The 23,151-nt window shown below is 41.8% G+C and overlaps 1 protein-coding gene across 4 annotated transcripts in view; it reads right to left on the reverse strand.

Annotated features, from left to right (window-relative positions):
- NUGGC (nuclear GTPase, germinal center associated) overlaps positions 1-21,955 on the reverse strand; it is a 46,392-nt gene extending 24,437 nt beyond the window's left edge. The window contains exons 1-10 of one of the 4 annotated variants that reach the window (XM_033135370.1): positions 21,830-21,955; positions 14,945-15,033; positions 12,052-12,156; positions 11,259-11,367; positions 10,211-10,427; positions 9,529-9,759; positions 6,494-6,703; positions 2,169-2,344; positions 626-644; positions 250-339 (exon numbers count right to left, since the gene is read on the reverse strand). In XM_033135370.1, coding sequence (XP_032991261.1) covers positions 250-339; positions 626-644; positions 2,169-2,344; positions 6,494-6,703; positions 9,529-9,759; positions 10,211-10,427; positions 11,259-11,367; positions 12,052-12,156; positions 14,945-14,987 — 1,200 coding nt within the window. In that variant the 5' untranslated portion in view covers positions 14,988-15,033; positions 21,830-21,955. Of the gene's footprint in view, positions 1-249; positions 340-625; positions 645-2,168; positions 2,345-6,493; positions 6,704-9,528; positions 9,760-10,210; positions 10,434-11,258; positions 11,368-12,051; positions 12,157-14,944; positions 15,034-21,443; positions 21,579-21,829 lie in introns of those variants that run through there. The other 3 variants (XM_033135368.1, XM_033135369.1, XM_033135371.1) reach the window with 3 other exon arrangements.
- Between the last annotated feature and the right edge of the window lie 1,196 nt (positions 21,956-23,151).

The following is a 23,151-nucleotide window of genomic DNA, read 5'->3' on the forward strand; positions in this document are numbered from 1 at the left end:
AATCCTTCTAATAATCATAGGAGGTAGATATTATTTTCCCATTTTATAGATGAAAAAACTGGAGGCTCAGAAAGGTATAATAATTTGCCTAAGGTCACAAAGTTATTAATTGGTAGGACTCAGTTAAGTTCAAATTGTCTACCCCAAAGCTTTTCCCCTTGCTACTACCCAAGACCAAACAGACATTTGTTTCTCAAAATCTGAGTGGTTGAAAAGCAGAAAAATACATAGGTAAACCTGTTAACTTACCTTTAGTTTTTCCTTGAGAATTCTATTCCTTTGTATTTTTATCATTTCATTTCTTTCTAAAACAGCCTCTCGCTGACTTTGAATAGCTTGCTAGATTGTGAAAGGAAATAAAAACATGGCAAAAAATATATAGTTATAAAGCGTGATGATAAGAGGCACATTTTTTTGGCAAATCTTCACTTGGCCCAGACAAATGTGCATGTATTCAAATTACATAACGTTAATCATAAAAGTATTATTTAAAAATAGCTAGTCCGTGCATATGTCCAAACTCATCAAGATGTTTACATTAAATTTGTGCAATTTTCTTGTATATCAAGTATACCTCAATAGAGCTTCAAAAAATTAAAAATAAAAATAATTAGTCCATACTTACATTTACTACTTTTCTTTCCCTGAAATAAAATTAGAAAAATGTAACAATTACTTAAGTCATATGTGTCACGGCAGTCTTTCTGCTTTCTCTGAAAGTAGCATATACCGTCATACTTTTATGCCTTTGCATAAGCTCTTTCTTTGGTCCAAGTATGATCTCTTTGGATCCACCTCCAGTGTCCATTTGAAAAAAAAAGAAGTGTCTTTATTTCTCAGTGTTTTGTTGGTGAGATTTTCTGTGACCTCACCTCCTGGCCCAGTCAAAATGCAGTCTTCTCTCTCTCTCTCTGTCTCTCTCTCTCTGTCTCTCTGTCTCTCTGTCTCTCTCTCTCTCTCTCTCTCTCTCTCGGTCCCCATTGCACTTTGCTTGTCCCTCTCATATAAACTGTAACCATCTTTTTAAAACAGTGATCTTAGCAACAAGGCGATATTCCTCTTTGAATTGGCAGCCCCCACCACAGGGTTCAATAAACATTGAATAAATTAGATTGACTTAATGTTTAATTTTCAAGTTGGTATTGGAAAGGGAGAACTTGAGATATCATTCTGCGGTAGGTGTTGGGGTAGACGGAATCTGCAGGGGGGAAAACTGAAGCTGAAATTCCAACCTAGAACATGAGAGCAAGAAGCTAGGGGGAAAAGCCTTAACCTACTTCTTCACCAAGAAACTTTTCTCTGCTTAGTGAATTACTGGAAACAGAAGATTCAAGTTTCAGTGGGTGTGGGGGGAATGGTGGAGGGGACAAGTGACAGGTAAAGAAGCTCTTGTCAGAGCAGAAAAGCATCAACAATACTATATCCCACTGCCATACACCCTATGTACCCAGCACAGCCCAGTTTATACCTGCTGATCCTCTGTAAGGGTTAATAATACCCCCTTTCACTTTCAAATTGTCCTAATATGGAAGGTAAGTTATAATCCTCCTAGTTATAGGGGTATGGCTCTGGGAGGAAAGAGATCTACGTGGAAATCACCATAAATTAACATCTACTAAGCTCCAAAATGCTTATCTTCCATTAATTTTTGTTAGAGTATGACTCTGTAAGAATGTTTTCATTTTTGGCCAAAGTTCTAAAACTTTGAGAACTTTGTTCCAAATGGCTTTAATATCTCAGAAGTAGACAAATCTGAAACCAGAATCTGACACTTCCAAGCTGTACTGTAACAGAGAGTATTCTAGAAAGTGCCGACTAGCTGTGGGGGCCTCCACATTTTCCCTATCTGGGGGCTGGGCAGGACGATCACACCGCACAACTCCAGGAGGTGCTGTTTGCATCTCGTACACGTGAGTGGCACCCTTGGAACTACACAGAGGACAGCCTGGGTGGGTGTTAAGTAGCTCCTCTGGACGAGAGGCCACAATGGTTCAGATTCCTGAAATAAGCCACTGAAGGGTCCTGATGTCCCAAGAAGTCACTTAGATGTCTCTTTCATCCTCAACAGTCACTTCCCTAAGGCCGCAATGCCTCCCATATCCTGAAGTCAAAGCTGTAGTCAAGACCCCTGGAGGAAAGCCCACATCCCTGCAAGCCCAGCTCAGTACCTTAGATATTCCGGCAAGTAGAGTTTGTCGGTCTTGGTGACCACCAGGGCAATGTCCCTGCAGAAACCCCGTTGGCAGGCTTTGATGCTCTCATTCAGAAGGTCTTCGTGGGTTCTCCCTCCAGAAACTCTTTCAATGTCACTGATCACCCAGATCACTGAGCATTTATCAATGGTCTATGGAACATGACCACAATGTGTTTAAGAACGTACATGGTGTCTCATCTGTAGAGGACATGATTCCTTAATGTATCATCTATGTCCTCCAACCTACGCCCTTTCTCTCTCTCCAGTCCCAGTTCTCAGCACCCTCTGTCCATGAATCTCTTAGCTTCATAAACGATTGTGTTAAAAGCATCAAACTCTGGAGTTACACAAACTTTACTCTCTTATAGAGAAAGTAATAGGCCCTGAGAGGCAAAGAATCAAACACGGGTCTGAGTCTCCTCCCTGGACTCATATTTAGGCAGGAAAAGAAAACAATTGTTCCCTCCCACTTCCCAAATTATAATCAACTTAGGGAAGCTTCAGGCTCTTCAGTCAGGTCGTGGAAGATCAGAGGATGCCAGGCTCCAAGCTCCTAAAGGGCAGGTCCTCTTTTACCTTTGTATTGTGAAAACTAATAAACAAAAACCTCATTTAAAATGGAGCTGGGAGACCAGAAGAGAGAACTCTCACACGTGTCACTCCACACACACTACTGGCCCCAGCAGGAAGAGATGTACCTTGCACCTCTGACAAGAAGTGACACCTCGGCAGGACGAAAAGATTCCTCCTTGCCGAGTACCAGCCCAGCCGATGGGAGACTGCCATAACTCAGCCAAGGAAAAGTCACTGTACTTCGAACTTCCTGTTTCCCCCACGGGCCTCTTCCTTGACAGCAGCCCTTCCCAAGTCCATAAAAGAGCTTCCTCTGCTTTCTTTCTCTGGACTTCCTCCTAGTTCATCCCTAGCCCACATGCCCCAAATTGCAGTTCTTTATTGTCCCCAAATCGACCCATTTTGCAGAACAAATATCTGGTCGTCTATTTGTTAAAGGCCAACAGTATTCCCCATGGTCCTGGTAAACTCCAGGTGCTTAATAAATATTTATTATCATGGGAAGAGGACTGCAATCGTAAAGTATGCAGTGATTAAATTTCAGGCCCTACCCAAGGCTCCTAACTACCAGGATTTGGTAAAGTTAGAGTCTCAGAAGATACCAAAAGGCCGGTCTATAAGACAAAAGCGACTGGACTTAGGAGTAGGTGGGATGGCACCCCTGCGACCCCCCAGCTCCCTTCATCCCCATGATGAGAAAGGGCCTCAGAGAGGTCAGGTGACATGTCTAAAGTCTCAGGACTTCTCAGTGGCAGAACAGGGAGGTCTGAATTCATAATAGTTTTAGCTTAGGAAGGCCAAGCTGGCAGCTGGAGAGATGGGGCAGGGGGTGTTGGCTCCGTTCTCCCTGGAAAGAGGGGAGTCTTTAGTAACTTCTTGTGAGAGGAGATCGCAAAACCACAGGAATGCCGGGGAGCTGAGGCCAAGCAAAGCATGCTGGGAAACATCCCTTTGCTTCAGCCTGATCTCCTCAGAGTGGGTATTCTGAGCCAGCTCTTGCTGGCTCCTCTGTTTTGAGTGGCCTTTGATAAGCTGCCCAGCATATCTGAACTGGCAGCAACTCCAGCTCCATCCAGTGAGAGAGGCTGGCTGCCTCCCTAGTCTGTTTCTCTCTGGGCCTGGCCTGGAGCTAGCCAAGACTGGGGATACCACTCCCAGAGCTGAGACCCTGCAGAAACTAAGGGTCTCATGGCCAGGCCTGAGCAGCCTGATCAAGAGGAAGGAGGCTGGGTCTGCCTTCAGCTTAAAGAACTGTTAGGAGACATCCGGCGGGAGGGGTGGGGATGATAGATAAAGCCTCAACTGGGAAGGTAGGAACCTGCTTTCTGGTTCAATGCTGCCACTCATTAGCTGTGTGGTCTTGGGCAAATGACTTCCTGTCTCTGAGCCTTCATTTCCTCATCTGTAAAAGCAGGGCATAGGCTGATTCTCTGTGAGCTGTCATCCTGATCCTACCATCCTGATCTTGATTAGAAACCAGTCACAAAGCTCCCCAGTCCACAGCCCCCCAGCTGCTGCGCTGATCATGACTCACTGATACTGACCTGCCCCTCCCTCCCCCCAGCCCCCTTCCCGCTCCGGTCCTGTGTCCTCTGTGTTCTCACTTATGCTCCTGAGCTCCTTCTGCCTAAAGACACCCTTTCTTTCTCTATCATACACCCTTTGAGCTTTCCCAGGAAGTGTGGTATTAAAGCCCATCCCCAGCTTTTCCAAGCTTGTCTTCTGCACCTCTCTCTTCTACACCCCACACTCCCTTCCCTCCAGCCACCCAGGAAGACTCATGCTTCCTCCAACACAGCTGCCTCAGGCCTCTGGGTCTTTGCTAATGCTGCTCTCTGGCCTGGAACTGTGCTCAGTGGTCCCGCTTCCAACCGCCTTCTCTGTCTGGTGGAGGCTGAGCTTCCGTGTCCTCTCTGAATCCTCACTCCCTCCAAAAGGAACACGTCACTTGGTGCTTTCGTTTTTAAATAATACGGTTTGCTAATTGGTATGACTAGTTGATTCCCTTCTGGACTATGAGACTGCCAGGGCAAGGACTTTGTCTCTGTCCATCCAGAACCTATGACAAAATTGAGCAGAGGCTCCGTGGGTGTTTCTTGTAGGAATGAGAGCTCTTATCGGAGGGGATTTCTACTTTTGAGTATTCACAGCACCTTGTTTCTCTAGTACATCACTTTCTGCCATGTATTTGGTCATCTGTGTGTTTTATTTCTCCTACTAGACTCTAAGCCCTTCGTAGGAAGGCTCTCCTCACTCAGCTTTGTTTTGCTTTCAACTTTTTAGTTGTAAAGGTAATAGATGTTCAGGCAAAATATACAAACAGTACAGAGGTGTACGCATTATAGTCAAGAGTAGCGGCAAACACAAACTGCTGATAACAGTTGGGTGTGTATCGTTCCAGAAGGCAGGCTCTTACTTTTGCTGTGCATTTAAACATCACACACATTGACACATGTGTATGTGTGCACTTCTTAATACTAAAGGTCACGCTCTGCATCTTTTCATTTAGTTTTGTTTTATCATGCAGGACACAGGAGGGGTTAAGAGCGGAGAGGGTCTTGAGCCATCTTGCCTGGGTCAAAACCTCCAGTGTTATAATGGGCAACTTAGTTCACTGAGAATAGTACCTAGCACAAAGTAAATGCTCAGTAAATGTCTGCTATTATTATTTATAATTTTTGCATCCTCTGTGCTTAGTAGATTGTGTTACATGTTATAGGTGTTTGATGAATGAAAAGCAAATGAACAAAGAGATATATTCTTAAAAAATGCTTCGGCCTCTAATCACTAGGTGCAGATCAAATTACCGTCATGCTTAACTCTGGCTGTAGACACATCTGAGGATACCTGGTTAGCTCATACCCCATTTGCTGGGAATCAAACCCCTACCTAAGTTTTTGGCAGGAGGAGTGAACTTTTATTTCAACCACCTCTGTCAGCCGCAACCGATTGCACTGGGTCTGGATAGATAGAAAGCTAATCCATTTGCTGGGCAGTAACCAATCACATTTTCCTTAGGAATTTGAGCTACAACACACAGAGACTATAGTCAGACAGTTATAGGCACATGGACTACAATGTCATTTAGAGACAGGGTTAGTTAGGGTGGTCATTTTCCGCAACGTGGATCCTAATGGCTAAGTACAGAAAGCTAAGAGAGAAGCAGGGCTCTGCAGAGAAATTCACAAAGAGAAACAGTCGCAAGAGTCCAAGCAGAGGATGAGAGGAAAGAATAGCTGCTTCCATCCTGAGAGGTGGCCCTGAGGGCCTGGGTTGATCTCCTGAGATCCTGCAATATTCTTTGGATTAACCCCTCTTCATTTGGGATTACTTTCCTGAGTTTCTGTTCCTTACAACTAAACATGGTAGCAGCTTCCTGGTTCCTTGGTGCCTGGCTGTCGGCTTCTCTGCTTTGAACCCAACTCTGGGCCTTCCTCTCCCACTCTGTGCTATTTGCTGTGCTTCCTCTTTGGCATCTCTCTTGCTGACCCTTCTCATACACACACAGTCTCGTTCCAGCCACCAGGCCTACCTCGTGATTCCTAACTCTCCAGTTTCTCTGGCCACTCATATCCTGCTGTTACCCTGAGGCTTAGAACATAGAAAGTGGAAGAATTTCACTCCAGTGAACTCATCGAATCCCTTAAGCTGAACGTGGAGAATTCTTTGTTGCTTTAGAAAGGGTGGAGCAATTGAGGGAAGAGGGAACGAAGCCATATGAATCACCTTTTTCCACATCTCATCCCTCTTGCTGTTGAAGTCCCCTGTGCCTGGAATGTCCACCAGCACAACCCCTTCTGGAATCAGCTCTGATTTGGGAAGCGTCACTTCCACATGTTTGATCAGGGGCCAGATTTGTGTCTCCGCTGATTCTCCTTGCCAGTCTCTCCTCTTAGTCCGGATGTAAGGGTCCAGTTTGACAGACAGCTCTCCTGCCTGAGGAAGGAGGAAAAAGTCACACACTCCAGACAGCCTCCCAGCATTTCTGTCTTGGATTGGCTGTGATTCGGGGTCATTGAAGGTACACTGAGTAATGGTAAGAAGCAACCCTGAATAATGGGCACCGGGAGGCTGGTGATCTCATCTGCAACAGCCTAGACTCATGGGACTTTAGCAAAGGTATAGCTTCTCTGGATAATGATTTATCCTCTAGATTTCATGTCAGTTCTAAAATTAATGTAATTAATATGTAATTTTCTAAATTTGGGAGAGAGAGGATTCTTCCCATGTGGCTAATGTGACCATTTTAGTTACCAGAAAGCCTTGACTACAGAAAATTTATAGCGATGCAATGACCATATTTTCCAAATTGAAAATATGTCTGAAATCGATGTTTAAAAAGGTTTCAAAAATTACCTTCCAAGTACACAAAATATTTTGACATGTAGGAATTTCCAGGATGTTTTCAATAGTGGTGGGTGGGATGGGAAATTGTTCTCAGCCTATTGTTTCTACCTAAACATACCTTGGGATGCTGACACATTCATCCCAGCGGCTATCTATGGCAGCCCATCTCTACTAGGCTACTTCAGGGGACAGAAGATTTGGGATCTGTGGTAGTCATTGTTAATAAATAGCTATAGAATGGTTTTGGAAGAAAGATAAGAAAGTAAATTCTTAAGGTAGTTGAGATTAAATGAGAGGATATGTTGCAATTGGGGTAGGAAGTGACAGATGTCATCAATTCTAACCAACTAACAAGAAATTGTGAAAGAGGAAATGATAAAAGTTTTTAAAAGATATTTTAATTATCAAATAAATCAGATACAATAGGGCAACAGAAAAAAGAAAAAGCATGGGCTTGAAAAGCCCCTTTCTATAAGAAGAGGGCTCAACCCAACCACAGTCGCTCAGGGCAAATCATTCTGGGAGGCAAACTCAGCTTCCTTTGCCCCAGTGTAGAGGCCCACCCCAAACTCGGAATTTGTGCCCTCACTCACTGAAATGGTAATTTTGTCCCCCTTGTTTCAATGGGTAAATTTATAACACTGGGAAGGAATATTTCTAAATACAGAATAGTGAAGCAATAAATATTATATTGTTACCTTGGTGTAAATTGTCAGTATTCAGATAAAATATCCAGTTTTGTAATTATTGTGTTTCTTTGGACATGCTCAGTCTATGTTTTAGATATCATTTTTCAGAGGAATATATTTTCTATGGACATGCTCAGTCTGTGTTTTAGACAATTATTTTGCATAGTAATTTCCATTTAAATATAAGAAATGGCTACTACATTTGTTTGATTTCCTAGATATACAAGAGCTAAGTGCTTTAAAAGGTTTTATTCATTTGACTTCTAAGTGTGCCTGGTTAAGTATTTAAAATTTTTTGAAAGAATTGAATACATTAAATTTGAAGGATAATATAAAAAATCTAAGGGAGATCACTTTGTAATTTATATAAACGTCTAACTACTATGCTGTATACCTGAAACTAATATAATATGGAATGTCAACTATAACTAAACAATAAAGTCTAAGGAAATTTGATTAATTATGTTACTAGCATTAACTAAGGAGGATTTACTATGTAAAACTTAGGAGATAATTGAAGTTTCAGTTTTAGAATAGGTGTAAGTAATTGTTCTTATTTTAGACATAAAAAAATGCCAGATTTTTAACTAGAATAACAGTATTTTAAAGATGAATTTTCAGATGCAAGAAAAACTAGGTTTTTAAGTATACAGCATTAATAAATTGAGTATCTGTTCCACAAGTATTTTGGTTTCACTTAAAATTGAATTTTAATTTAATAAAATTAATATGAATTATAATATATAAATATAATCTACTAATTATATATCTAACATCCATCCTGTCTCTCACCCATGCTAGCAGAATCCTGACTGTTTGTGAAGGTAATGGACTGAGATTGGTCTTAGCCAATCATGACAAGTCTGCTTCTTGCTTTCTCTAGACTTCCTTTCAGCCAGGAAAGGCCATGTGACTCAGCTCTGAACAAGGACATCTACCCAGAAATTTGTTGGGGTATTTCTGGGAAAGCTTTCACTTCCCAGTGAAAGGGGAGATGTGGTTGGTGCCACCTTTTTATCCGTTTCTGCCTTGAAGCTACCATGTTTCCCTAAAAATAAAACCTTGTTGGACAATCAGCTCTAATGCATCTTTGGGAGCAAAAAATAATGTAAGACCCGGTCTTATTTTACTATAAGACGGGGTATAATATATATAATATAATATAAGACGGGGTCTTTTATTAATTTTTGCTCCAAAAGACGCATTAGAGCTGATTGTCTGGCTAGGTCTTATTTTCGGGGAAACAGGGTAGCTGTGAAGTCTAGCACTTCAGTAGCAATCTTACTATTATACGGCTTCAAGTGTGATGGAGGCCAAGGGAACAAGAGAGATGTTGATCTTGACATTGTTGAGCTACTGAACCAACCCACAAACCCAACTGCTTCCAGACTTCTTATGTGAGAAAATGAATAAATCCCTATTTGTTTAAGCCATAGTTGGGTTTGTTTTTTTAAATCATTCGCTGCAAAAAAAAAAAAATCCTTAATTAATCCTCAAGTAACTGTAAATAGTCTTTTCTGTGTTCAAAAGCTCCCCCGTTCAGACACTAAAAATTCCCATTTCACAGCCATAAATAATAAGAAATAACTTGGTTGTGGATACTTCTGCTGTGGGTATCAACTTATTTCCAATAAAAATACCATACCTTGAGCAAAATCCCCTAAATGGATTCAATTGTTATACTTAAGACCCATGATAAATAAAGAACAAATATCTTGAAGCTACCTCTTCTGCCTTGAGGGTGATGATTCTAGAGGTGGGAATCTTTCCTTTGGGCTTTGCCCTTAGTAACTCCTCATAGTTCTTCTTTTCTGCTCCATTTCCGTAAAGTATTTGCAGCTTCCAGATGGCTTCCTCCATTGCGTCATCCCTGTCCCATGCATCCACCTCTTCTCCGCCCAGCTCCTCTGTCCTGTGCAGGAGTTTAGTCAAGTTCTTCAGCTCCTCCTTCCACTCCTGTCAAGGCAGAGTAAGGCCAAGCCCCTCATGACACAGATACAGAAAAACACTGAAAAAGGGCGGAAGTCCATTGTCCTGTGGAGGGCAGGGGGGCTGCATATTCAGGAAATCTGAAATCATGTAATCCAACAAAGGATCATTTAACAACCTCTGCCCCCTTATTTTGAAGATAAGGAAACAGGGACCTAAAAAGGAAAATGGCTTCTCCATAGTCCAATAATGAGTTGTGTCAGGACCCAGGCTAGAACCCCCACCTTGTTCTATGAAACTTTCTCATTCAGTACTATGTTCTTTCATTCAGTAAAGGCATGAGATATATTTACAAGGAATATAATGTTAATCTCTAAGAGAAAGGGAGAAGGAAAGAAAGAAAACGAAGGAAGGAAGGAAGAGTGAAGGAGGAAGTAAAGGAGGCAGAGAGGAAGGAAAGAAGGGAGGACACACTTACCTGGTCAGAGAGAAGGTGGATTTTGGCCTCATACTGCTCACAGCAGCCTGACCTCACTTGTACAATACATGAAGTACATATACTTTCTCCAGACACTGGTAGAAACATTGCTTGCTGGATGATGGCATTGATCAAAGAGCTCTTCCCAGCCCCAGTGCTTCCAAATAATCCAATGTAGATTGGATCCAATGACGGTTTTTCAATTAAGGTAAGAAGCCTGTTTCTAGATCAATTTTTAAATGCACATTGCCGTGATCATCAAAGCGAAGCGAGAAGAACATCAGAAAAGAACACAAAGGAACTGAGTACTAATCCTAGGCAAATCATGACCTCTTTCTGAGTCTCTGCACTCTCCTTGGTCGAAGAGGAATACTAATCCCTGTTTATTAAACAGAGTTGTCTCATACTAAACAAATGAGATTATGCAAAAATACTTGGTAACTCTACACAAAAATAATAGTAACTCCATACAAGCTCTATAACATCTACATAGATGTGAAGCAATCTTGTTTGTGTTCCATGGAAATTACTTAGTCTTGACCCTAGAACTCAAGTTTATGCTGAGGTAAAGTATAATGAGGAGTAACACAGAGTCTTACTGAGCAGGAGACGCAGCCTGAGCGCCACTCAAGTCTTTGAAGTCAACTGAGCACAGCGGTTGAGGGCACAGGCTCAGAGTCACACAGCCTAGGTTGGACTCTAAGCCCTTTGACTTACCAACATGTGACTTTGGTCAATGTCTTGGCCTCGCTGAGCCTCAATTTCAGCAAAACGGGGATGATATTAATAGTTTCTACTTTATAGGGGTATCGAGAGAATTAAATGAAATTTGATATATGTAAGGTATTTATCAGATCACCGAGCAACAGCAACAACTCAATGAATGGCAACTATCAATCATAATTATGGCCCATAGCTATGGAAATGGTCAGCCTTCTTTGCTTAGATTCTCATTGAAAATTCCCTTTCATTGTTGGAGAAAACCACTTACAATCCCCTAAGGAAAGACATCTAAGTAAGATTTGATGGGAGCTGGTATCAGACTCACATGAGATACTTGACTCCATTAGGAATGCTGTCATCCAGGAAGACAGACTGAATAAGTTTCTGGTAAGTGTTGCTTAAAACCCTTCTTGTCCGTGACTCCAATTTTTCATCTGGAATCAAAATATAGATGTATTAACTGGGATGTACCTGGCAGGGGATCAAATGCTAGATCTCCACAGGGGGAATCTGCTCAATATTGCAGAGAAAGAAAAAAAAAAGAAATGAAATGAAAAGCCAATTAAACAAGACAGCCCATTATCTGACATTAAGGTAACAGCTCATGGGAGATAGCAACCATTGATTCTGACAGCCTCTCAAGGAGCCAGGCTGCTCTGAAACGCCTTGTAATAAAAGTCAGCATAGGCTTTGCCACAAGCTTTAGCCCTTTTAGATTCTTCTCTCCTGCGGTCACAAAAAGGAAAAAAAAGTCACATGAAACTAATATAATATTGTATATCAACTATATTTTAAAAGAAAGAAAAAGAAAGATAAAGGGGAAAAATGTAAGGGCATCACGTAAATACCCACTAAAGCACAAAACCAACCATTTTCACAGACTTTGTTCTAATCAGGAAGAGGTTATTTTGACAACCCTCCTCTCCAGAGACTCGAGATAAATTGTCAAATTATCTATCTCTGCAGAGACTATGAGGCACCTTTTCTGGATCAGGATCATATGAAGATGTTTTATCCTGCTTCTGAGTTTACCCTTCTCTTCCTTTGAGCATTTTCACGCATTTGAAAAAGAACAGAGCCATATTCAAACAACCTAATAGCAGTTCCATGACACTCACATTCCTTAAGAGCACTTTGTTCCACGGAGGGAAATGCTCGGAACCGTTGGTCTCGATCAGATCGTCTTCTTTTTTTCATCGGTTCTTTAAATAAATCGTCGTCAGCTAGAGATAAGCAGAGGTTATATAAAATTCTAGGTTCTTGGGACCCGGTATTTTTGCTTGACTTCTATCAATACACAAACCCGAAGAGTCTAAGAGAACCCCTGCCGGCTCTGCATGCCTGGAAGCTCACTTCAGAAGCAGACACTGTTGGGCCATTCCAGTCTGGTTCCTACTTCCCAGGACTTTGCATCTTATTCCAAAATGCAACGTCCAACATATCTCCCCAGATGATATGTTGAAATGAAATAAACGGTTCCTGTTTGGAAATCCCAAGAAGCCAAAATGGCTGGATCTTCTTCACCAAGTGCCACCTGTGTAGACAGAAGCTCAAGATAGGGCTAAGCATGGAGTGAAGAAAGGCCTCTGGGCGGTCTTTTTAAATTGGGAAAGAAATTGATCAGGAGCAGAATGCAGAGAATAGAACAGGCCACATAACCAGAGCAACTCATTTCTCCTTGAGCCTCCGTTTCTTCATCTGCAAAATGAGAGGGCTGACAAAAATGTATGTAACAAGTTTGGAGGTTGCTCTCCCAGAGGATGCCCTCCAGAGATTACATCTGGGGAATTTTCTTCTCTTCCTCACTGAAAGACATTAGCAGCAGCTTCCTGACACAGACAAGAATAGAAATCACCAAGAAACAGCTCTTTGCAGTTCTGTGGAGATTTTTTCCACTTATTGGTTCCCCTTGGTTATGAAGTAAATGGTTGGTAGGGTCCACACTCCTCAGGAGGTATAACCAAAACATTGTGTTTTGGATGGGTTTTAGCAACCCTCCCCTCAATCTGTATTCACCTGGTTAGAAAGGGGCAATAGGTGGGTCTTTGAGGCCAAGGTTGTTGGAAACGGTCCTAACCCAGTGCTCCTGGGGCTGGCTTGTGCCTTAGGAAATGGCTGTGAGGTGAACTGGGAGAAGAGTTGATCCCCAAGAGTTAATAACACGCTAAGCTCGTATAAGAATGTGAAGACCCAAAACTGACTGTGAAGTTGGAGGCCATCCTCCCTGAAGAACCACAGAGAAGGAGCTTCACTTGGGGACCCAGGATGGGGACATGGCCCATCCACCGTCATGGGGCTCCAGACACAGGTCTCCCACATAGCACAGGCACTCTTCCCCTCTGTTCAGCCTTGCGTCTTCCAGCACAAATTCTGCCATGTTCTGGAGCCAGCTCATACCCCACAGAGTATTGCAGTGCAGAAGTAAGCTGTTTGCCAAAGCTTGAGTCTCTGCCACCGCATGCTCATACGGTGACAGGGTGTTGAAAGAGCTTATGCTTCAGCCTTTCTATCTCAGACATTCTAACTTAATGATTGAGCCCAACTCAAAGAATTTATCCTGGCTCAGTTTAAGAACTGCATTAGAATTAAATACCAAGTGGTTGCTGGCTGGGTGGCTGGAGCTGGAAAGGAAGAGGCAGAGAAGAAAAGAATATGCCACTCAGGCCCCAGGGCCAGCTACAGAATGAAGAGCCCTGTAGACTGTCTTATAAAAGGTGCCTCAGAATTCCAGGATATTTATACAACCTGTCTGCAGAGAGAAAGTAAATGGACGCAGGCCTTGATCTGGACTTTGTAACTCAGGAACTCTTTTGTGTAAACAATGTTGGCACCACATCTTAGCCACATATAGCATAAAACAAGGGACAGATCCATATCCGTGGCCTTTATTTCAACTTTATCAGCACTGGTAATTAATATGATAAAAGATTAGAAGCTTAGTTCTCAACTAAAGCAGAGGATAAGAAGTCAGATAAAACAGCAGGAATTTAAACCTCTTCAATTTCTAAAATGAAAACCACCTGGAAAGGAGAAAGTATTCCATCTTGGATCTATACCGTTTAAGGGAAGTATTTTTAAATTAGATTGTAACTGGAATGAACTGGCCTGAACTGGCACATCTCTAATTTCCTGTAATTGTCAAGCACCCCTTCACCTTTTCCGGCATTTTACCCCAATGATCCCAGGAGGGAGCAGTAGGGGCGGGTGAGGGAAGGTCCAAAGAAGGGAACCTTAGTCTACTGCTGCTATTGTTTCTTGCTGCCACAAGGGGTCACTTTTGAAAACAGATTCCAGATAGCCTGACCTCAGGATACAGGTTGGTTATTGATGCATTCCATTGCCAGGGACTGCCATGGATCTTGTAAGCACAACAACTCCACTCCTTCAGAGCTAAGTTCAACCAAGGGTGCCCAAAAGTCGCAGTGCTTTTGGTTTGTGTGTCCAGCCCCCTTCCTCAGATGCTAGCCACTACCCCACTGATCCAGAAACAAGACTTCCCTCATCCCTAAGCCTCTTTGATTCTCAAAACACAAAGGGTGTGACACAATCCATGTTCTGCAGAGAGGGGTTACTTCCCTGTGTCTTCCTGGGGACGGCGCCTTGCTTGGATCCGGGGGCCTGCACACAGCCTTGTAGGGAGGGGGTCACATTCACTGACTCCAATGTAATCCATCCTATATTTCCCCTTCTAAGGAAAGCACCTGAAAAGATTCCAGGGGCCTTACCTTGCCCCCTCTAAGAGAGGCCACCCTCAGAAGATCCAAGGTGGTTTTCTGGACCCTTCTTTTAGGGGGCGGACACAACTCTAATTGCTGGTCAGACAGTCCACTACATTATGGATAGGCTATTCTAGTTGTTGGTGGAATAATTTATATTCATTCACTATTAAAAGGTGTCATGAGAAGGCGGCTTCTGAATAAAGAGCAAGGAACGACGTCTGAACACAGACGTTATTTATATCACAGTAAATTGTTCTATTTACGTCAGCAGGGGAGATTATAGGGATGTTACCTGGATGTGGCTCCTGGCCCACAAAATCCTCAGTTTCTGCCATTTCCTGTTATGTAAACAACTGCTTTTGTCCACCTAGGAGAACCAACCTAAAAAGACAGACAAAGTACAAGGAGTGGGGATGGGGAACAACAGAAACTTTTGTAAATACAAAAAAGCAAAAACAAAACAAAAATAACACGTAAATCTGTTTTGTTTTATTTCCCCATCTAGATTCCCAGCCCCCAACGGAAATGACTATTCTAATTTATCTTTGACTCCCTCACCACACCTGGTACACTATGTGTTGATTTAAATGTGACAAAAATCAATGCTTGACCATTGATTTTCAATAATAGTTGTATCTATAGAACTTGAAACTGATATGACCTGAGATCTTTAAGGAAACTCACTCTGAAATAAGAATAACCTCTAGTGACTAGAGCCATGAAGGTGAAATTACATAACTTTGCTGCTTTGAGTGACATCAGTACCCCAATCGGGTAAGCCTTGAATCCTTGCGCCAGTAAGATTCAGTCCCAGCAGATCTCAGCAAGAATCTGATAGATGGAACTTTGGATGTTCCTGGGATTTCCTGAAGTTGCTTTGGCCGCTACGGTGTGGGGAAGGAGGGATGTGGTAGTAACTAGGTTCTCTGGATCTTCCTCACTATCCCACTCCCAATTTAACCAGGAAGACCCCTACTGGAGGCTATAGGCAGCCCCACAGCATAGGGCATCTGCGGGGAAGGGAGGAGAGGCACATCCAAAAGGAGAAGTGTCAGATCCAACCTGCCTCCTGTTCACCAGCAGGTAGGGCTCGGGCCCTGAGGAGAACTGGACCTATGGAGGCCCAGAAGAGAGGGCCATGCACAGACCAGGTGGGGATACGCTATCCTGGAGCTTCTTTGTCTCTACATGTAGAGAAGAATTTGAGGAACACAAGTGGGGAGCACCGACGTGCTTGCTTTCTGTAGCTGACGTTGCTGTTTGGATCACTCAGCCATGTAATTCAAAAGGAGAGAGTCACCAGCCCTTCTGAAATATGAAAAATTTCACCTGACCTGCCACCCCCCACTAGACCCATCGGCAGTTAGTTCGGGAAACTGTGCCTCATTTACATATTAACCCCAAATATAAATCACAACGCATCAGTCAAAACAGCTTAGCTTGGCTAGTGGATATTAACTGACGAAATGGTTTCTGTACTTGGTAGGTGCTGGCTGAATGCAGTGTGAACCCCTACTATGTGCAAGGTCCTGAGCCTTAGGTAGAGTTCCCTTATTTCTCCATTCCATATCTTGCAGCCCTCCTCTAACTACACAGTGCTCCAAGGCGTTTTAGCACAGTCTGTTCTTTCTGTGTGGGATACCCTTCCCCTGTTCTTCCTGGTGAATTCCCACTCTTTCTTCAAGATCCTGTTTTAGCATTTCCTCTGTGAAACTGTGTCCTGATTCTCAGTCATTCCCCTTTTGTGTCACCACTGCTCTGAGAACACCTCTGTTATAATGTTGGCTATGCTTCCTTTATGTCTCGCCCTCCTTACTGAGCCGTGAGCTATTCAAGGTCATGGCTGCATTTGTTTCAATGATGCATTTCTATCATGAAGTGCAATGACTGACAAAAAATGCTGAAGGAATGGATAAAATGACGGGAAGCTTTTGATGAGAGTCTTCACCAAAAGAGGTTTGAAAACCATGTTGTTTTTGATATGATCCTGGCTTAACAAGTAAAGCAGAATAGGAACAAATAGGCAAGAAAGCAGATGGGGCAGGATTAGTAGTGAGGACCGCTCAATAGGGACTGGGAACGTTTAACTTGAGGCAGAGAAGACACAGGCAAAAGCAGAAGATGGGGAGGGGGTGCCCAGTGGTCTTCAAATACATGACCTTAGAGCTGCATATAAAAGAGGGATGATGTATGTTTTCTGTGGTCCCAGGAGGGGACCACTCACTAGATCTACCAGGTGACAGGTACAAGAAAGCACATGTGGGCTTAACATGCTCTAGTAGTCAGAGTTGTCCAAAATAAAATGAGCTCCCTTAGAGAGTAATGAATTTTTCTGCCACAGGTGTCTGAACATATACTGGTATGTCCACCTAATAATGGCATTGGACTAGATGAATTTTAAGGCTACTTCAAATCCAAGAGTTTATGTTCTTACTTGAAATGTTCACCAGGAAAGCTGACAGTGGAAGTGCCTGATGAGGTAACTAAAATTCACGAGAGACATAAGCAATTCCCGGTTTGAGATGCTGAGTTGGAAATGCTAAACCACATCAAAACCTAGGTGATTTAGGAGGGGGGAGAACGTGTAGATGAGCTATGACATGTGCAAGAATACGGTAATGCCTATCGATAACTTTAGATATAGAAAGAGAATTACTCCTCAGAAAGCGATCTTTGTTTTCTGAAGACAGCAGCTCAATGACCCATGGTTACACAAAATGTTTGGATCGTATCACAGTGGGCACAGGAAACACAACAAAATGGTCCTACCAGTGGACAAATCTACTGCAGGCCTCCAGGACAACTTGTGTTCTGGCCATCAAATCCCAGGGGGAAATGGAGGAGTCACATGAAGCCCAAAAGCATGAACACGTTGGTGTCAGCACCGTTCAAACAGAGAATCAGCCCCATCAATCTGAGAGGGAAGTGAATTTAGAGTAGAAGCAAATGTGTTCACGAAATTCTGGAATGTGGGCAGTGGCTGTGTCTTCCTTCCTACAGGGTCACAGGAACTTCAGTTCATCTGACTTCATTTACTAAATCAACAGTACACAGCGGCCAACAAGGGCTGTTTGCATGTAACTATCTACAGAAACCAAAATTTCACCACCATTACTGTTTCTCTTTGGGGAAAAGTGGACCCCAACATTTGAAGAATGGCTATGCATCTATGGATGGTTTACTCCTTAAAGCAAAATGAACCTGAAATTCAGTGATCTCAGTTGTGCTATTTTTGATTACTGATTACCTTGGATTAGGTTTAGCTGCACACAACCGAGATATGAAACCCTGGGCCTCCCGCTACACAGGCATCTATTGTACCAGTACACGAGGAATATGTGACCCCTAACTGAAATTTGAAGAAATTGGAAATGATTTGAGTTGTGGTTGTGGTGAACTGGGCTTCACGTTCCTTCCGTCAACGTTCAAAAACTGGCAGGACCGGATCATTTGATTGGGAAACTAAGACACTGGAAAATTGAAAGAGATCATTTACAAAACAGCTGAGGAGGGAGAACAAAATAAAGTTAAGTGCCAAGCATTGAAAAAGAATGACCTATAAACAAATATATAATTTAATGGGGGGGGGTATGGTATAGACACTCAGTATATAGTCATTGGGTTGAATTAAATGATGTGGTGGGAAAGGCATTAAGCTAGAAATCAGGTGGGGAAGGTTCCAGTTCTCTTTGCCACCCACCAAAGGAGCTGTAGTACTTCAGACACATCATTTCATTGCTTGAGGTCTTAGTTTTCCCATCTGTGAGTGAAAGATTAAACGAGTCTTTGAAGTGTGAATGTTCTCTGATTTAGTTGGGTGCCAACAGAATTGAAGTTCTTATTTTGAAATGTCACCTGTTGTTGGAACCAAGACTGTACCAATGATTTTGAGTGATCAAAAATAGCACAACTGAGATTACTGAATGTCAGTTTCATTTTGCTTTAAGGAGAAAACAACCAATAGGTGCACAGTCCTTCTTCAAATGTTGGGGTCCACTTTTCCCCAAAGAGAAGACAGTAATGATGGTGAAATCGTGAAAATTTGGTTTCTATGGAGAAGCAATTGGAAACAGCCTAAATTTATTGCTGATATAGGCAACGTTTTCATTTGTGGCTTATTTCACTTGTATTTCAACTATGCGGTTAGAACTTTAGTTTTGCTTTTAGTACTTATTTACATTCATGTGCACTGAGCCTAAGAATAGTGTCTTTTAAATGAGACTCTGCATATTTAGCTAGATAAAGGAAGGTTACACAGAACCAGGTTCCTGTTAAATAATTATGAATTTTGACAGTTTTCCTTGCTTCTTCCACTCTCTCTTCTGTTTGTGTTTTCTTATTGTCTGTTTTCTCAGAATAACATAATAGAGGTGACACATGTGCAATAGTCATTCCTATACTACAACAGCTTCATACAGTGGACTTAAATAAAGGACACTCTGGAACCCCTTCTTTTACAAATATGGACAGTGAGGCCCAGGGAAAGGAAAGAACGTGTCCAAGGTCACATAGTGACTCCAAGTTCAGTGTTTTCTTCACGCCACCAAGCAGCCTTAAATAAGTGCTATTTAAACGAAGCCTCCGGAGAATGAAGGGAACAGTGCCCACAAATGAGGAGGGAGAGAAGCAACTTGATAAAATTGTACTCAGGGACTCAAAGTGAACCTACTGCCAGGAAATTCTTCAATGTCCTCAGAGGTAAAATAAGCCAGAGTGTGGGTGTGTGCACACGTGAGTGTGTGTGTGTGTGTGTGTGTGTGAGAGAGAGAGAGAGAGAGAGAGAGAGAGAGAGAGAGAGAGAGAGGCTTCTACTGCATTCATTCTGTGTCTGATGCAGAATTGAATGCGTTAAGAATTACCAACATCCTGTTCTCTTCCGCTAGCTCTTCTCTTTTAGTCAGAATCTCATTTCACCCTACCTTGCTTCATACCATTAATTCCTCCCAATATTTTTCTTGTTTTCCTTTCATTTCTACCCCCCTACCCCCAGCCTGAGGCAATACTAACAGGAAAAAAAGCAAAATGCTTCAATTAGCTAAGTTCTTTAAGGAGCATTTTGATCAACTTTGGTTTATTACCCACTTAAACGTGGGTATAAAATAAAAATAAATGGGGGAAGTACTTGGTACATAGTAAGCACTAAATAAATATTTTTGAATAAATGAAGTGTATCTTTTAAACATATCTTAGATGATAAGATTAATAATGGCAGAAATTATATTCATTCATTCAACAAATATTTGAGTCTTTACTACGTGCCAGGCTCTGTTCTAGGTGCCGGAGATATATCAGCAAACAAAATGGGCAAATTGTCTGCACACCCAGGGCTTACACTCCAGACAGTGAATGGTGTAGTGGAAATTACTCTGGAATTAGAGTCAGACTGCCTGAATGTTTGGATCCTGCTCCAGTACTTCAGTGTAACACTGAACAAATCATCTAACATCTCTGAGCCTCAGTTTATCCATGTATAAAATGAGAATGTGAAAATCCAGAGTTCATTGTTAAGGATTAAATATGATAATGCATATTCCTCTACAGACACTTAAGCATCTGTACAATTTTTTTTTAGAGTATTTCATGAAGACAATTAAACTAGAAATCAGTACCAGTATTTACCTGGGCCAAGTCTATTTAGTTTTGGGGGAACAGATGCCACAGTTAGTTAGATGATAAACTAACTCCCATTGACCAATCACCATGAGGGTTCTATCCCGTTTTCCTTCAAGAGTCTTTGGTAAAATCTGTTTCCTCCCCAGAAAGGTAACCTAAGAGTAAAATAAGGAGCAGGAGATTCTTAATAAAATGATGGAATGTTGATGACATTTAGGATTTATTTCCTTTTTTTTTTTTAAGGTTTCAGTACCTTTGGTGTTGGCAGCATTTCCTGACCAACTTATTGGACATTGCACTGTCTCAAAGGAGCAATTTAAACACAGCTTAGAAGTAAAACTGAAACAAGGGCCTTCAAATCCCCAAAGGAAAAGAGCTATGTTTTCTGTGTTAACACATCAGCTGAAGTGGGCAGCATTAGAAGTGCAGCCACCAGACATAGATACAGTAGAGGAGGCATTGGGATGACATGATTTTCTCTGCCCCTTCTCCCCCAGGTGAGTAGGCAAGTAAAATAGGCAGATATTTTCATAACGTACTTTATCAGAATTTGAATCCTCTTATGTTGCTCCCCTAAGCTTGCCAAAGTTAGTGAAGCATAAGACGACATTAATACTACCCCAGTGGAGTCTGCGATACATGTTTTCTTTGGGGAGGAATGATTACTGACTTTGCCTAAGATCACACTATTAAATAAAATTCAAACTAAATCCTGATCCTCCAGATTTCTAGTTCGTTGGCCTTTACATAGCCTTAAATTCACTTAAACAAACAAGAGAGTAGAATTCACTTTCCCTCAAGAAATGACTTATTTTAAGCAAATCAAAACAGGGAGAAGAAACAAATCTCCCATACACACGTAAAAAAATTCCAAATACTTTATGCAGACACTCCACCCTCAAGAAGAGGGAGCATAACCACTCCACTCCTTAAGTGTGGGCTTTGCAGAGCGACTTCCTTCAAAGAGGACTGTATGGAAAGGAGGGAAAAGGGTAACTTTTACAGTGGAGGAACCTGACAAACACTCCCCCAGCCAAGGGATCAAAATCAACATCAATAGTCCTAAATCATGTTGATAGTATGTACCTTTGATCCCCTAAACCCATAACTCTAATCTAATCATGAAAAAAAAACAACAGACAAATCTCAATAGAAGAGATTCCTAGGGAATATCTGACCTGTACTCCTCAGATCCTGACCAGCACTCCTCAAAACTGTCAAGGTCATCAAAAACAAGGAAAGTCTGAGAAACTGTCACAACCAAGAGAATCCTAAGGAGACATGATGACTAAATGTAATGTGGTCTCCTGGATGGGATCCTAAAACAGAAAAAGGACATTATAATAACTGAGACAATCTGAACAAAGTCTAGCCTCCAGTTACAAATATTGGATCATTAATTGTAACAAATATTTCATACTAATGTAAGATAAGAGAAGAGATCGAGTGTGGGTTATATGAGGACTCTCGGTACTATCTTCTCAATTTTTCTGTAAACCTAAAGTCTATTTTTTAAAAATCGACCATAAGTGACAGCATAAATTATATAATAAAAAAAACTTACCAGATGTCACTTTTTCTGCTTCAGCTCCAGGAGTCCACAGTGAAAATGGTAGCAGTTTCTTTGCCTTAGTATAGAAATGTGGAACCAGCTGGGGTGTACAGCCCTTTGTCACAGTCACAAAGTCACATTTACACAAGCAGAAGTGAAACTGATTTGCCAGCGGAAGGTTATTTGCGGACAATATCCTCCCTCAGACATTGATTCATGCTATTTTCCCCTTTCATTTAAACTTAAATTGTATGTGAATTGGGGATCTTACATTCTTCTCTGCCATATTCCTACAAGCAGGCAGAGGTTAGTCATTTTTCCTTCCCAAATAGCCTCAGCATCCACCTTGCAGCATACTTTCTTTGAGGGTGAAAGTAATTTTGATGGATCTGACTTACTCCAGCAGATATGAAACATGCCCCAGTTCCAAAAGAGACAAAGTACTGTTCCTACACCCCCAAATACAAGACAACTGGGAGAAATGGGTGACATGAGGTGGTAAAGATAAACGGCTTCTTGATACAAAGGTCGTGAAGTTCATCAAAAACCAAACAACATTGTATTGTGTGATTGTATACATGAGTGCCACACAGTTTTAAATAACTCCTTTTGGAATTTAAATTCTACATCCATATTTTAAAAAAACAAAACAGAAAAACAAATATTTGTAAAATGATGCCAAGAAGAGAAGAAAGTAGAACTTACTCCACTTTGCTGTGTCTGGCCACCTAAACAATCACATCAAGTACAGGGAAAAGGCTGTTTTTTTTAACCTTCAACTTCAGGTAGTGTTTGACCTTCAAAGGCAACTCAGTCATTACTAGGATAACCCCCAGTAACTGTAGGTCTATGTTTTTAGTCCAAAAGGAGGATTCAAAAGGCAAAGAGGTCAAAAAGAATTGAAGGTAGATATTTAGACTGTGGTCTTAAAAATTGCTTTCAACTTTTGGCAAGATGGTATGCCTTATTCATAAGAAAACCAAAGAAATACCAATAGAAAGTTCAAACCGAAGGAAATCAACGTGAATATCATCATTAGCATTGGATCTTATCTGGGCAAAACCACACCTATAGTTGTATTCATCTTACACGTACTTAGCTCTCCCTCTACTGGCTGTTTCTTGCTTCAACAGTTAACTGTATTTTTTTTTTTTTTTAACTTTTATTTATTTTAAGTGTGTTTTTCCAGGACCCATCAGCTCCAAGTCAAGTAGTTGTTTCAATCTAATTGTGGAGGGCGCAGCTCACAGTGGCCCATGTGGGGATCGAACTGGCAACCTTGTAGTTAAGAGCACCGCGCTCTAATCAACTGAGCTAACCGGCCACCCCAGTTA

Source organism: Rhinolophus ferrumequinum, chromosome 18 (assembly GCF_004115265.2).
Source record: "Rhinolophus ferrumequinum isolate MPI-CBG mRhiFer1 chromosome 18, mRhiFer1_v1.p, whole genome shotgun sequence".
In the NCBI taxonomy this organism is placed as follows: domain Eukaryota; kingdom Metazoa; phylum Chordata; class Mammalia; order Chiroptera; family Rhinolophidae; genus Rhinolophus; species Rhinolophus ferrumequinum.